Source organism: Cotesia glomerata, linkage group LG9 (genome assembly GCF_020080835.1).
Source record: "Cotesia glomerata isolate CgM1 linkage group LG9, MPM_Cglom_v2.3, whole genome shotgun sequence".
NCBI lineage: Eukaryota > Metazoa > Arthropoda > Insecta > Hymenoptera > Braconidae > Cotesia > Cotesia glomerata.
The window spans coordinates 8,586,276-8,602,470 of NC_058166.1; the positions used below are offsets into that span (position 1 = coordinate 8,586,276).

At 34.3% G+C, this 16,195-nt stretch overlaps 1 protein-coding gene across 1 annotated transcript in view; it reads left to right on the forward strand.

Moving 5' to 3' along the window:
* LOC123271556 (putative uncharacterized protein DDB_G0279653) overlaps positions 1-16,195 on the forward strand; it is a 214,510-nt gene that overhangs the window by 87,710 nt on the left and 110,605 nt on the right. Inside the window, exon 2 of the mRNA XM_044737922.1 lies at positions 3,614-3,847. Within this exon, the coding sequence (XP_044593857.1) occupies positions 3,614-3,847 (234 nt within the window). The remainder of the gene's footprint in view (positions 1-3,613; positions 3,848-16,195) is intronic.

A 16,195-nucleotide genomic window follows, 5' to 3' on the forward strand; every position in this document is an offset into this window, starting at 1 on the left:
TTTAAGAAATTTTTTCTTGATTCAAGTTAATTTTATTTTCTGTGTATTTTATTTGATATTGTGATAGCAAATAATTTGCATTGACAAATAAAAATAAATTCAATCTTGTTACTTAAAAAAAAGTTTGAAAAATTTTAAATAAAAAAAAAAAAAAAAAAGATCTGAATAGGAAGCGAACCCGGATCAATGGATTGTCAGGTAAGCAAAAGACAGACGTGCTAATAACATCTGGGAAAATACAATTTAGAAGTAATTGATAAGCTGCGTTTGTGAAATTCCAGTTTAATACCTAAAATAAATAATTTGGCTTAAGTATTAATTTTACGTTTTAAAATTAATTATTACGACTAATTAATAGAGCTTGAGGATGAAAATAATTTTTTTAAGTATTAGTTTGTTATTTAAAATTTATTTATTATTTTTATATGAGTTAGCTCGAAAGTACTATAGACATGTGCTAATACTTCTGACACACTCGTGGTGGCGCGACAGCTTGACACATTTCCCATCATGCATTGCAGGATTGGAATACCTTCTTATATATTATCTTAGACACGGTAACCTGGGTAAAGTTTGCCAATTTCAAACAGGAGATCCTGATATATCTGTCTTTTGTGCTCTTCTTTGGCTGAGATGTTGTATTCAGCCGGGGCCGAGAACTCAATGACATAAATGTCACGAGTAGCCTTGTCGAAGAGCACAATATCAGGTTTGTTGTGATCTATCCGCCGAGTTGTTGCAAACGGCATGTTCCAATAAATTTTGCAACTGTCATTCTGAACAACCTGGGGAATATCTCCTGGCAGATAAGGCAGCACCGGTGTCACGTCAATACCGTAGCGGTGACGAAGATAGTAGTACAGTACTCTCAGGGCAGCATTGTGACGCTGGATGTATGCACCTCTCGCCAGCACAGGACATGCTGACAAAATGTGCATAAGCGTCTCCGGATGTTGTTTACACGCCCTGCAGGTCGTGTCCGGGAGCTGCACCTGGAGCACCTTGCTACGGTACTCTAGAGTGTTAATGACACCATCTTGGCAAGCAAATATGAACCCTTCAGTCTCGGACATCAGGCCAGCTGACTTTAAGAAGGAAAACGTCAGCTGGGTGGACAAGCCATGATCACGCACGTGTTTGAAGAACACGCTGTGCATAGACTTGTCCATCAGTTTGCCTAGGAGTAGTTTTTCCTCGGCGTTCCTGATGGCGCTCTTGAATTCCTCCTTTCGGAGTTCCATAAGAGCGTTTATTTCTCCAAGACCAAGGGTTCTTGCCGCATATATTGCTGCCTTATATAAGAACGACCTTTTATGCGCATTCTCATGTTTATGAACAATTTGCATAAGAAAGTCATCCTCATCTGCAGTGAAATTGACAACTTCGTGTGTTAAACCCAGGACTAAACGATCGTGAAGCCGCTCCAAGCTCTGCAAACCTCTCCCACCGATCGACCGGGAGAGGTATAATCTGGCGACTGATGAATTGGGGTGCATGCTCTGGTTCATGTTGATAGTCTTACGGGTTCTGATGTCGAGATCTCGCAGATCCTTTCGGGCCCATTTTAAGACACCGAAAGAGTATAGTAAGACTGGGACAGCGAGCGTGTTAGTAGCGGAGACTTTATTTTTGCCGGAAAGTTCGGAGGACCAAATTTTCCGGAGTCTCCTAACATACTCGCTACGGAGAGTTGCTTGGACTTCGGAGACCGCATGCATGCGGTGCTCTTCCATTCCTAGATATCTATACAACTCTCCGGCGTCTAATTGTCTTAAAACGCTCCCATCTACCAACTCGACATCATCACCCGTAACAGAGCACTTACCCCTCGCCAGATGTACGACCGCACACTTGTCCAACCCAAAAGACATTCCGGCATCCCGCGTGTACTCTGCTACGATGTTAAGGGCCGCCTGTAGATGATCTTCATCAGCACTATACAGCTTCAGGTCATCCATATAAAGCAGATGGGTAATCGAGTATTTTCGATCACCCGGAGGCCCCACAGAGTACCCACGAGTTTTACGGAGAGCAACAGATATAGGCAGCAGTGAGATGCAAAACAGCAGAGGGCTCAAGAAATCACCTTGGAAGACCCCTCGTTTGTACTCTACAACTCCGGTTATGTGCAATGCGTTTCCACTTCCAATGTGAAAACGCGTTCGCCAGAGCTGCATTGTACGCCGAATGCATTCCACTATTTCAGGATTGACCCCCAGGCATTTGAGGAGATATAAAATCAACTCATGAGAAGTTGAGTCAAATGCCTTGCGATAGTCGATCCAGGCCATTGACAGGTTGCGTTGATAGTAGATCGCATCTTGTGTGACACATCGATCAACTATCAGGTTCTCTTTGCAACCTGACAGGCCTCTTTTGCTGCCACGCTGTTCATATATCTGTTGCCATACAGGTTCTATCTCCTGCAAAATACGGTTGTTTAAAATTTTTGTAAAAATTTTATAAACCGCATTCAAGCAGGTGATAGGCCTGTAATTTTTTGGGTCAGATAAGTCACCTTTTTTGGGTATCAGTACGGTTCGCCCTTCCACGAGCCAGTCTGGAATCGGTTCGTCAGCTCTAATGTAGGATGTAAATATACGGGCCAAATGGAGGTGGGTAGAAGTAAACTTCTTCCACCAGAAGACATTTATGCCATCTGGTCCCGGGGCAGCCCAATTTCTGCTGCCATTAAGAGCTGAACGGACTTCATTTACACTGACTGCAGGGCTCTCTTCATCAGCATTCTGTCGACGGTGTTTCCGACAAAATGCTTTAAAGTCATGCAGAGCTGGAATGTTGGCGTTCACGTTTGGTTGATCTCCATACAACTCAGTCCAAAAGGCTTCCACCCGCTCAGGTACTGGATAATTCCCGGTAACAACAGTCTTTGGTGTCAGAAAGCGTGAAGGGCTAGATCGAAACAACGAATTGTCGACCAGCCGTTTCAGCCTTTTCTCTAGTGACTTTTTGGCAGTCACTAGAGCCCGCAATTTATTAAGCGACTCTTCCTTGACGACAAGAAGTCTTTTATTCAATGTGTGATGACGCCACCGAAGTTCAGCAGTAATGCGACGTACTCGGGGCGTGTATGCTCTTTGAGTTGTTTCAAACTCAATCACACATTGGATGCGAGAGACCTGTTTCCGGGATCTGTCAATTTTGTCGCCAAGTTGTGCGATGCGCTGTCTCAACCTTGCCTCGATTGAGAGACAATGTCTCTCTCTCGGAAAAGCCGAAACTGCTGCACCATACACAACCTGGCTCACAGTGAGCAGGGTGGAATCCTCCAGGATGTTTGCACGGAGATCTTCATTTACCGTGTCAAGTTGTTGTTGGGAGTAAGTTATCTTTTTAGATATACTTACTTGCCGTCCTATATTATTATTATTATTATTATTATTATTATTATTATTATTATTATTATCGCCCATGTGTGCGTAAAATAAATAAAGTAATATTGTTCGGCATTTAAACAGGAAGTTTAAAAGATATATAAAATATTACTTTATAATTAATACTTAATTTAATTAATAGCTTTAATAACTCAATAAATTTTTCTGACTGTTCACAAGCAAACTATTAATTTATTTTAAAAATTGTTTCATTCCAGAGTTACAGACTAAAAGATGCCGGGAAAGTTGTTGTGTACACAACATCAATGGGAGTAGTACCAAAAACACGATTCGCTTGTTTAAAAATGCGTCACATTCTCAATACACACATGGTACAATATGAAGAACGTGATTTGTATAGAAGTTCTGGATTACAAACAGAATTGAAGGATCGTCTGGCGAGTGATTACGTACAAGTTCCACAACTCTTCATCGACGGTCAGCACATCGGGGTAAGTGCACTTAATGCTTTCACATCATATGTACATATTATCGTGAAGTAAAGCGAAGCACGCAGCCGAAGAGCTTTTTGTGGTATAGACCAGTTATTCACCTAAGCGTTAATCGTCTGAGCTTGTATATATAAGCTTATATAATAATTTTACATCTCGAGGATATGTTCGATACGGAGACAAATAACTAACAATACGTATGGTAAAATAAAAAGTTTGTTAAATACAAAATTTTTGTAACTTTTAAAACATCTACAAAAGGTCTTGTTACAATTAGATATGTAGATAGATAGATAGATATTAGATTTTATTTGATCCTGGAGTTTTAAGCTCCTTCAGGACCATCAACAAAAAGATAATAATTTACAAGTATACATTTGATACAGTGTTCGCAATACAGTTTTAAAGATCGACACTAATTAATAACTCACATGTTAACCTGTAAGCTTAATGATAATTACATTGATTGCAAGAAGAAGTTAAAACAAGCTTGTTTAAAATTTTCAAAGTTGTCAATTACTGTAATATTAGCCGGTAATGAATTCCAAATTTTTATACCATAAATCAGGAAAGAATTTTCATAGATAGCCGAATTACTTCTTAGTAAACGCAGATAGTCATTCCTGACATCGCCCCTCCTTATTCCAATTGACAGAAATTCTAATTTTGATCTGAATAATTGATTCTAATTTAGTTTGATTTCTTTGTAAAATAAACAAGCTATGAAGTAATCTCTTCTCGCATTAAGTTTTAACCAGCCTAATTCTTTATAATATGGAGTATATAGTGTGCTCAAATCTCCAAATTTTAAAAATATATCTAATACAAGAATTTATTTTACGCTGCAATCTTTGCTGTAATTTGCCTGAGATATTTGTATAAGCGGCACAGCAGTAGTCAAAGATGGGAAAAATCAAGGTCGTGACCAATTTTATGCGTAATTGTTCATTGAAAATTTCGTTATTGATTTTCAACTGTGCTAACATTTTCATCGCTCGATTGCATACACTTACTACTTGATTCTCCCATGTTAGAGTATTATCAATGATCACATCTAAATATTTAACCATTTTTGCATACGGAATCACATGATCACTCACAATTATATTTTGGGCACTTTTACAATAATCACTAGTAATTTTTTGCCTACTTCCCAGTATAATGGCACTTGTTTTTGAAGCATTTAATTTTAGATAATTGAAACTACACCAATCAACAATTTTTTGAATTTCATTATTTAGCGTAACAACATATTCATTTATTTGTGACAGGCAACATGAAGTATGTATGATTAGATCGTCTGCATAAAACAAATATTAATAATAATTATTAATAATAAATATTAATAATTTAATTGCTTCGCAAGATCAGAAATGTATAAAGTAAAAAGTAAAGGACCGAGCACACTACCCTGAGGTACGCCATTCAAAATATCCTTCCAAGACGATTCATTGTTATTATAATAAACCGACTGTCTTCTCTGAGTCAAGAAGGACTTTATCCAATTTATCGTTAAATCAGAAAAGTTCATATATTCAATAAGTCATGCAATAATATTTCATGGTATACTGAATCAAATGCCTTACTTAAATCAAAGAGGACACCTATGGTTATTTGAGATTCATTCATCGCAAAACGTACATCATCGCAGAATTTGATCACAGCAATCTGCGTATTTAAGCCTTCTCGAAAACTCGTTTGATATTCATCATTGTACTTATTAGAATTTATATATTTTACAATTTGATCATGCACACACCTTTCTGATGCTTTTGATAAGTTAGATAATAATGATATCGGTCGAAAATCAGTACAATCATATGCATTACACTGAGAGAAAATTTTATTCAAGAGTAATAAAATTTTATTACTATTTAATAAAACGTTTATTTGGCTAATTCCAAATAAAAATTTATTAAATATTAATAAAATTTTCTTACATACTAATAAAAATTTTCTTAAATACTAATATACGTTTTATTAAATACTAATAAAATTTTATTAAATACTAATAAAATTTTATTAAATACCAATAAACTTTTCTACTCACTCAGATTTTAAAATTTAACAAATGAACTGATAAGAGTTTAAAATTATTAAATAAAATGAAAAGAGAAGCAGAAAACTAGACAATTTAGAAGAGCATTTGTCAAAAATAAAGACTGATTTCATAAATTCAATAGAGTATTTATTTATTTTTATTATTTAAAATCTCTACATGTAATTACATTGGACCCATTCACTGTAACATGTATTTTAAGAGGCTTTATATAAGAATTTGTATCATAGTACATAAGTTGAAATTTTTCATTAGCTTTTGGTAGAGTTAGAAGAAAACCTTTGACGTGATTACATAAACCAATAGTAGAACTTTCTTGGTAAATAAAATAAATACATTGGTCTTTATTGGTAATTATACGACAAATAATCCCGAACACTGGATCATCATTAATATTCTGCCGAATGTAGATAGCATATCCAGGTCTCAAAATTTTTCCATTAACTTTTGTCCATGAAATTCCATATAATGAAGACCCCGGTATTTCCAAGTTAGAATCAATAGTTTGACCAACCTCAATGTAGTTTTTAAATCCTTCTCTGCTTAAAAATCTATAGCTTTAGTTCTAGTTGTGCTTTATTCGCTAAAGTATAACCAATATTGACTCTGGAATTCACAACATGGGCATATTTGCGAAATTTTTGGTGAAAACATTCAAATTTCGAGCAAGATAAATTTTTCACTGGTCCCATAGCTTTAATAATTCTAGGGTAATGAGTTACAATATGAAATTTTGCCGTTAAATTACCTTGAAATAATTTTATGTAAAGTTCATTGTGAGTTTGAATTAAAGCTTGTAGAGATGATAAATCGTGTTCATCAAAACAGTCGGCGGTGACTTGATTTATCAAATCAAACAAGACTAAATAAAATTCCCATATAGGATCTTTTTCAGGAACACAGTCACCAAAAATAATTCCAAAATATGTTACCAAAGACGACATTTCTGCCCCAGTAATTATAATATATCCTTGAGAGATATGCTTCTCAGAGATAAAAGAAATTTTGTTGCCATGATCGACCTCAGTGTAATCAAAATATCTCAGACGATCATTCAGATCCTCAAGAGTTATAAATTCCTCGTCTATCAAGTATTTTATAATCTTAGCTATGTCATAACGACATATGCCCAGATAAAAATCATGCAATATGTCACAAGTTAAATTTAGCGTATTATTAAAATGTGGAATACTATTAAAGACACATTCTTCTTTAATTCCATTGCTCTGTGACTTAACATCTTCATCATAATTTTTTTTATTTCGAATAAGCTGTTCATTTTCAACACATAATATCTTTGTATCTTCTTTCGAAGCACGACAGAAACGGCAAAAATAATTGCTGGAAAAACTTTGGCTAAATCCAAGAAGGCTGTTAGCAGCTAAATTATCTCCTAATACACCAAATAATACAAAGTAAATAGGCACAACCTTATTATTAAATTTTATCTCGATTCCTTTTGTAGCAAGATGTTTTAATTCACTTATTAATCTGCAAAAACACTTGGCATTTTTAAATTCTTTATAATCAGAGTAATATGTTAATTGAGCCAATAGAACGTTATCCACAGTAGAAGCATATTTTGGCGGCAAAGAAGCAATTGAATAGTAAAGCCCACCTATTTTGTGTAGAGTCGCAGCAGGAGAAAGAGGATCTCCAACGCCAAACTCATCATAATAAATATAATAAGGAATAACAATTTTACCAACATATTGTTTAGCAACTTGTTGCCAAATTGTTCCTTGGAACAAACTAGTATAGCAATTACTGTAATGAGTTTTTGTTATTTCCTCATTCATATATTTTAGAACTTCTTGCAGGACATTAGGTAATTCAAAAAAATATTTCAATCCCTCTGTCATCGAAGCAAATTGGGCATAACACGTCTTCGTGGTTCTCATAGTTGATCCATTGACATTCTTATCATCACTAATTTCACCGATGATTACTTTTTCCGGAGGAATATAAACATTCAAGGACTTGAAATACGTCATTCGCTTACACTCAGTACTCAGATAATCGAAATTATTCTGGCTGAAAAGGCTTATCAATGTTTGGTGGGTTTCCGGAGGTGTTATTGCCATAATTTTTTGGATATAAAACTTTTTCATTTCCTCAGTTAAAGCTAAAGTATTAGATATTATTTCTTGTACAACAGAATTTGTAATAGAGCTATTATTGTATAATTTACCAAGAAAAGTTAACATATTAGTTTGAATTATATCATTATTGTTATTTTTTTTTCATGCTGTAAGTAAGGACATTTAAAAATATGAGATTTCAAGTCAACAATGTTTAAAAATTTACGAAAACAATCTTTGTTAAAACAATTATAAGAACGTTCTAAGGGATGAGAAGTAGATATATGTTCCACAAGACTGTACACATTATAAAAAGCCTTATTACATACGTCACACTTCATTTTTACGCCTCTTCAACTTATTAATAAGATCCAAAACGGAAGGTATTTTAGTATCTTCTTTGGTTGTAATCTCACATATACCTCCTTGAACGAAATACCAAAAGTTTTCACTCGCCAATGAATATGATACTTTAAATATACGTGATAACTTTTGAATAATTTCAAGACACTTCAAAAAACTTCCAACTTCATATTGGACCGAATCAACTCGTACGTAAAACGAAGTTATTGATTGCAAATCTTGTCCAACTATAATTATAAACGGCTGCATATGAAGACCAAGTTTACCATATTTTTTACATTTTTTTCGGACGACCTTCTCGATGTCTCCTGCAATCTAATGTCATATTTTTTCTTAGCATTTTACTTTCAAAATAAACAAGTGGCCTTCAATAAAATTTATAAAATTTTACCTTCACATGAACAAAGACATCTGCTTGAGCTTCCCTTGCGTCAGGTCGCCAAAAACCACCGTTGTTTTTTGCAGATTTATTTATCGCTTTATTAGATTTTGGAGCAAGTAAGAAGATTAAAATTTTAGCTTGCAAGATATGAATACTATCTACAAAAATAAAATACATAATTGATTGAATAATGGAGAAAAATATGACGAAAATTTATAAATTATATGTATATTAACATTTACCTTCACCTAAATTTGGCTGAGCAAGTAACTTTAAGTCCTCAATAATTAAATTTTCGGATTTGTCTTGAAAAAACTTAACAGTTTATTGTACCAAATAATTTTTTAAAATCTATTTCAATCTATAACATAATTTTAGAATATTAAATCGAATCAGCAAAAATTTAATAAATTACTTCCAATAATTATCAAATTTAACAAACCAAGTCGCATCCGATATTTTCTTTCAATACTGGCCAATCTTCAAAAATTTCGGTAATTCCTTTAAATTTATTGGAGTTTATTTCCTTTCTCCGTTGCTCATAACATAACTCCCAATGCATCAACAAGTTTTCTTTGTCTCTATTTGTTACCAACCAAGCTTTGCTGTCTATTAATTCTGTATCATCTACATCAGTGACTAAGAAAGTACGAAAAAATTATTTAATGAAAAATAAAATTAAATCTATTGTTAATTTAATTAATAAAACTGTATACCTGTATGAATAGCTGCATTGACAGAATTTTGAGCTTTCGCTTTGCCAATTTCTTCCCACTGAAGCCCTTCTCGAATCCAGGTGCAGTTATTTTTATACGAATTTACTAGCTTGCCTTTAGCACCTATTGCTTTACCTGTCTTTGAGTTTTTTTTAGATTCTGATGCTATATAGTAAGATTCTATACACTCATTCGGGAAACATTTGATGAAATCCTGCGCCAACTTTTCCAGATTTTTTTCAGTTAGTACCCTATAGAAACAAGTAAATTTCATTCCATTTAAGCTTATAAATTAATACTGTTTCATTAGCATATCAATACTTACATGCCATACCGTCTTATGTAGAATAAAATAACAATGTCGCACAAACGTCCTTGAATTCTGTTATCCAACTCAGAAAAAGCGTTATAATGAGAAATCACTGATGGTCCTAGTGGATGATCATTGAGTAATTCTTGCAAATCTACGTAATCTATACTAGAGAGCTTCCTTTTCTTGAGAGGTGGATCTTCATTAACAGACTCTGGCCTGGAATTATCTACCTCGCTGGTATCCAACACAACTTTATGTTGTGATCCAGCCAAATCGTTTTCGGCAGAAATTAATTTTAATAAAATAGCCTCCTCCTCGGTAAGAACTGGCCCAGAAGTACTTGGAAAACTAGCTGGGATGTCGAGTAATATGTCACTTGCAACTGTTGTTTGAGTCTGACTTACATTAAGCACTTGAAGTTGTTTCTATTTAACAAAAAAAAATTATTTTCATCATTTTTAGATATTATATACCTTGAAAAGGAAGCTAGTAATCATCTGAGAATTTTTAAATTTTTATAAACAATAACACGTCATTAAAAATGACAATCTTAAAAATGCTAGCACAGATTTTGCGTACTCTTTAATTGTACTTTTTTAAATTTAATTTACTGGTATTTCATTGATCTATTCAAATATAATAAAAACTTTTACATGTCTACGATATTTGTTCAATATATATCATACGTAAATAATTAATTAACGAATACATTAGAAGTAGTCTATTTCAATATGTTTTATAAATATTAGCGTATTCTAAATTTATAACTGACATATTATCTTTTATGTACCGATTAAAAAATTCTATTAGAAATTAACACTCAAGTAGGGGAGAAGGGGTCAATTGAACCAAAAAGTTTAGTAATTTTTACTATTCGAATTAAAAACTAAATAATAAATTTTTTTCTTGGAATGATAGTTTATTAAGCTCTATCATCATTATCAATACATACCAAGTTATCAAACAACGTGAATTTAAAAAAATTATTACCTCTATTCAGTCCAAACGCGTCGAATGGCTCAACTGACCCCCAAGCTCGGGGGGCAATTGAACCACTGCTCGGGGTCAATTGAACCAATGACATTGCTTTAACTCAAACCCGAACTTTTAATAAATAACATATTATTTGTTACTTTCTAATATTACTGTTGCACATTTTTAATACACATATATTATATTTAATAAATTAAAAAATCGATTTAAAAATAATTTTAACTACAAATTGAGTTTATCAAATTGTTAGGTTATTTCCCTGAGTATTTTTCTGTCGAGTCAAGATGCGCGCGCATGTTCCATGCTTCTCCGTATGGTTCAATCGTCCCAGGACTGCTGGTTCACCTGACCCCGTATACTCTTAAAACAATTAATAGTAAATAATAAATAAATAAACCATTCTTATCACTATAAAACAAAGTTGAGGATTATTTATATAAGTATATACAACTACTATAATTCAAATTTTATCACTCAATTCTAAAATTTAAATATGAGTTAAATGCATTCTGTCACCAATGAAAAAGAAAGTTTGCATGCCTAAAAATAAGAAAATCTTTCACTTTTTCTGCATTTATCGATCGCAATGATTTCTCAAATTCTGATCATATCCAAGCTTAACATATTAGAATCTCATTCTAAGAGCATGAAGCGTTTCTCTTTTTCAATTTTTCGATTTTTAAGCTTCCAGTGGTTCACCTGCCCCGTAAGTTCATTTGGACCCCCTTCTCCTCACCAACACTTCAGCTATAATATACCTCCAATCTCTACGAGCGAGATTAATACCTCTTTGGATTCACTGACTTTAATTGAAATCAATTAGAGTATCTTTGGTTTAGTGAAAATTTATTTACCATAAAAATAGATATCAACATTTTACTTATTAAATGTTTTAATATATTTTCAACAGCTTCCAAATATTTTGAGAAAACCAAAGCTACTCCAATTGATTAAAAATTTTTAAAAATTTTAAACCCACTTGTTCCTGATATTTTTTCAGTAACTTCACCCTTAGTCCAGCTTTTGGAATCAACTCTTTGATTTCTTCTTGACTACTTAAAGTCATGTAGTCGTCGAAGGTTTCAAAATCGTTTAATTCATGTTCTATAAAGACAAGATATAAGATTTTGTTATTCACCTAGTGAGTCATTAAGTGTTTGGAGTGTTTATAATTGAGTATAAAAATATTTAAAACATTGTGTGATATAAAACTGTGTCATAAATATCTTTTTTTGTACCAATTTTTCTTTTTTTTTGGCGGTTCTCAGACATAACCAATATTGAGGCGTCAATAATTTTATTATTATTCTCGGTAATACAGTTGATAAATTTCGGTAATACAACTTGATAAATTTCTTTAGTGTTTTGCTGTCCTCTAACGGCGGGAATATATATTACAATGGATATATGTAACGCATCATTTACAGACTGTCAGGTGGATGTAACGTGCAGGGCTTGTAGTGTCCCAATACTTCACAAATCGGTCAGCTGCCCAAAATGCCTGAGTTGTTTTCACAAGGCGTGTGTCAATATTGATGCACTAGCCAAGAATGGCGGATTCATCAGATGTTGTGGCCCGGGACGGGGAAAATCTACGAATACAGGTGGAACATTTCAGTTCACACTTGAGGACATTCAACAAACTTTTAGAGATGAGATCACACCACTAGCTAGGCGGCTGGATAATGTAGAAATCCGACTCGACAACTTGGATACATTTTTAAAAGATTTCTCCACAAGAGGGATCAGTGAGCACCGTGAAATTGTTGAGCTAAAAGATAAAGTTGACAGTATTGTATCATCGTCTTCTGGGGCCCTGTCAGTATCAGGGGCGTCTCACAATGTGTTCCAAGAGTTTGATGATAGACTTCGCAGAAAATCCAATCTTATGGCTTATGGATTCCCTGAGGATGATTCTTCGGAAACTGAAAATGGTAATCTTCATGCAAGACTCACAGATTGTTTTTGTAGATTATTAAACAAAACAGCAGCTGCCTTGAAAATTAAATTTAAATGCATTCGTGTGGGTAAATTGCTATTGAATAGCACTATCCCGCGTCCAGTTAAGATAATATTTAATAATTCTGAGTCAGTTGATATTATTCTGCAGGCTTTCATCAAATCGAAGAACCAGAAGAAGTTACCTGTATTGCTCAAGCAGTTGGTAATTGCTCGAGACCAAACACCAGCGCAGAGGCAGGAGTACTTGGCCCTGAAGGAAGAGATGAAGCGGCGTACTACTACCGGGGAGAAGAACCTGAAGATAGTGACCAGGGGAACGCGTCGAATTATTGTTCAGCGTAACTCGAACTTCGGTTCTGAGCCAGATGAACAAAGATCCAGTAACTCTTTATGAGAGTATCCTACTAATGAACTACTCGGTGTACTATCAAATATGTGCGTGGCACTCAATACGAAATCGAATAAGGTTTTCATTGAATCTTCTATGTTAACATATGATTTATTAGCACTTACTGAAACCTGGCTCACACCAAAAGAATTTATTCTAATGAGCTAATGGATCCTACAATACTCCAGTAAATAGATCTGATGAGCGTATGAGCTCAAAAAATCAAAAGAGGTGGAGGTGTGCTGATTGCAGCTCGTCAAACTTTGAACCTACTATCTTTGATACTTCGTCATTAGCTATCTTTGAAGACATCGACATCGTTGGAGTTCGATTAGTAAAGAACTGTGATCAACACAGCAGTGATAGATGTTTATATTCCCACCCTGCAAGCCAGGAATTGAGTGTACTTAGTGAGATTTCTTGGAATTACTATCTGAACTCTTAAGTGATGTTAGCTGTAGAGTATTCATAGCTGGTGATTTCAGCATTAATAAGTTTATCAGACATCAGGCTCGCACATTATATGATGCAGAAGATCTGCACTAGTAAATGACTTCAGCCAGTTACTTAAATTAAGAGCAACCTGAATTATGTTACTAATTATCAAGGCAATTGCTTAGACTTAGTATTATCCAAACACAATTTGTAATGTGGAAAGATCAGACTGGACCTTGGTTGGACTTGATGCATATCATCCAGCACATATAGATTTTAGCTTATCCAGAAATCTGGAAAAAAATCATGACGGAAATATTATTAGTCATAGAAATATAACTTTTAGGAAGTACGATAAGTGCTTGTCTAATAAATGCGCTCTGCCAAGCTTCAGTTTGATTCTGATCTTGCTAACAGTTATGATCCCAACTATCTCTGTTCTGCAATGTACAGCCAAGCTTGATCAAATATTTAATGAGGTAATACCTAAAACACATATACCTCAATCACTGCGAGCATTTCCTAAGTGGTTTACAGCGGATATAATTTTTGATCTAAAAACAAGGAATATCATCGTCAACGGGCCAAGCGTGATAAATCTGCTTATCACGAGCAACGCTTTAAAGAGCTTAGAAAGTCGCTCAAAATGCGTATCAAACAAGCTCGAGCTAATTATATTGCAAAAGCTGAGACCAATATAATCTCGGATCCTAACTGCTTCTGGAATTGCTAATTGAAGTCGTTATCAAGTAATACAAAACCATCGCGAGAAATTAAAGTTAACAACAAACTCGAGTCTGACCCTCAAGTGATAGCTGATGGCTTTGCTGAGTTCTTCAGTAGCGTATTTGCTCTCTTTCGTCTGACATTGGCTTTTTTCTATCAATAGTATACCAGATCTTATTGGTAATCTCTGCAATTCCAGACAGCTTCTGATATAATCAGGTATTGTAAAAATTGCCAAACAAATGGTCTGCTGGTACAGATGCGAGGCCTTGTTGTATTGTGCGCGTATGTGCTGAAGCATTCAGTATTCCACTAACAACAATTATTATACAATCTTCAATTATTCATGGAACTTTTTCCTGATATCTGGAAACAGTCCAAAGTATGCCCCATACCTATGACTGGAAACTTGACAGATGTTACTCTGTCCAGACCCATAGCAATACTTTGCCTGTTCTCCAAAGTACTGGAGATGTATATCTAAGGAAACAGTCTTCAGTGAGTTTTCAGCCCATTGTCTCTCCACTTCAGCATGGCTTTATGCCCAAACGCTCAACAGTAACTAATTTAGTATATTTCACTCAGCTTGCTAATGAAACTCTTACTGCTAGAAACAACTTGACGTATTTTGTGCAGATTTTGCCAAAGCATTTGGATAAGGTTGACATCAGAATACAGCTTAATAGACTGCGTGAACTAGGATTAATCTACTCACTTCATGTGCTTATTAACTTCATACCTAGTCAGCAGGGAAAATATTGTATATTATATGGGATATAGGTCTAAACCCTATATTTCTACTTCGGGAGTTCCTCAATGATCCCAACCTTGGTCCTCTCTTATTTCTTGTCTTTATCAATAATCTAGCACAGCATACTTCCTGTTTCTTTGATTTATTTTAATGATGACTCTAAGCTGTATATGAGAATACATAATTTAAATGATTGCATATTTTTTACAACGTAACATTGAATGTATGGTGCAATGGTGTAAGGACAATGGGCTGCAACTCAATGCTGACAAATGTTGCGTATTAACACTCACTCGGAGTGAAAATATTATCAACTTTGACTACAAATATATCTGGAAAAATTTTAGATAAGAAAGTACTACAGTCAAAATACTTTGGGGTAACATTTGACAGTAAACTTACTTTTGCAACGCACATTAATACTATTATGTCTGAAGCCTGGAAAACGGCTAGGGTTCATTACTCGAGTTTCAAAAAACTTTAATAATCTTAATGCCATTAAATTGTTATATAATACATTTGTTAGACCAAAATCTTGAGTATGCTTCGCTAGTATGGTCTCCTACTCAATCAGGACAGTCCACTAAGATTGAAAGAGTTCAAAGAACGTTTTTAAAATTTTTAATTTGGAACAAAACTGGACTTTATCCCGGTCGGGGAATTGTATCTCACGCTATGCAAAGAATGCGAATATCTTACTCTCGATGAAAGACGCATCTGTGCGGAATTCTCCTTTGCAAATTCAAATTATTTAACAACTTGGTGGATTGTCCTCAATTGCTAACACTGTTTAAATTTAAGATACTAGTCTTAGGTAAGAGAAATCAAACTCCAAATGTACATACCTATTGCTAAACCCAACTTATCACAGGCAGCGCCAATATATCGCATCTCTACTGTACAGTGAATCGCTTTTATCAATGGGAACCTGCACTTGATATGTTGAATTGTCCTAATGGCTATGTAACTGCGTTACTTGGCAAACTAGCAACTAAGTGGCGTTAAAGATGTGCAATTATGAATTAATAGTTAATAAGTAATTTTTAATAGGTAATAATTAATAAGTAATAAGCAATAATTACTCAGCAATTTTATGAGTGGAAATGAATGAAATCACTATGCTAGCTATAAGTCATCTTGTTATACATCAAAAATTTATTTTTCTTATGTACTAACAAT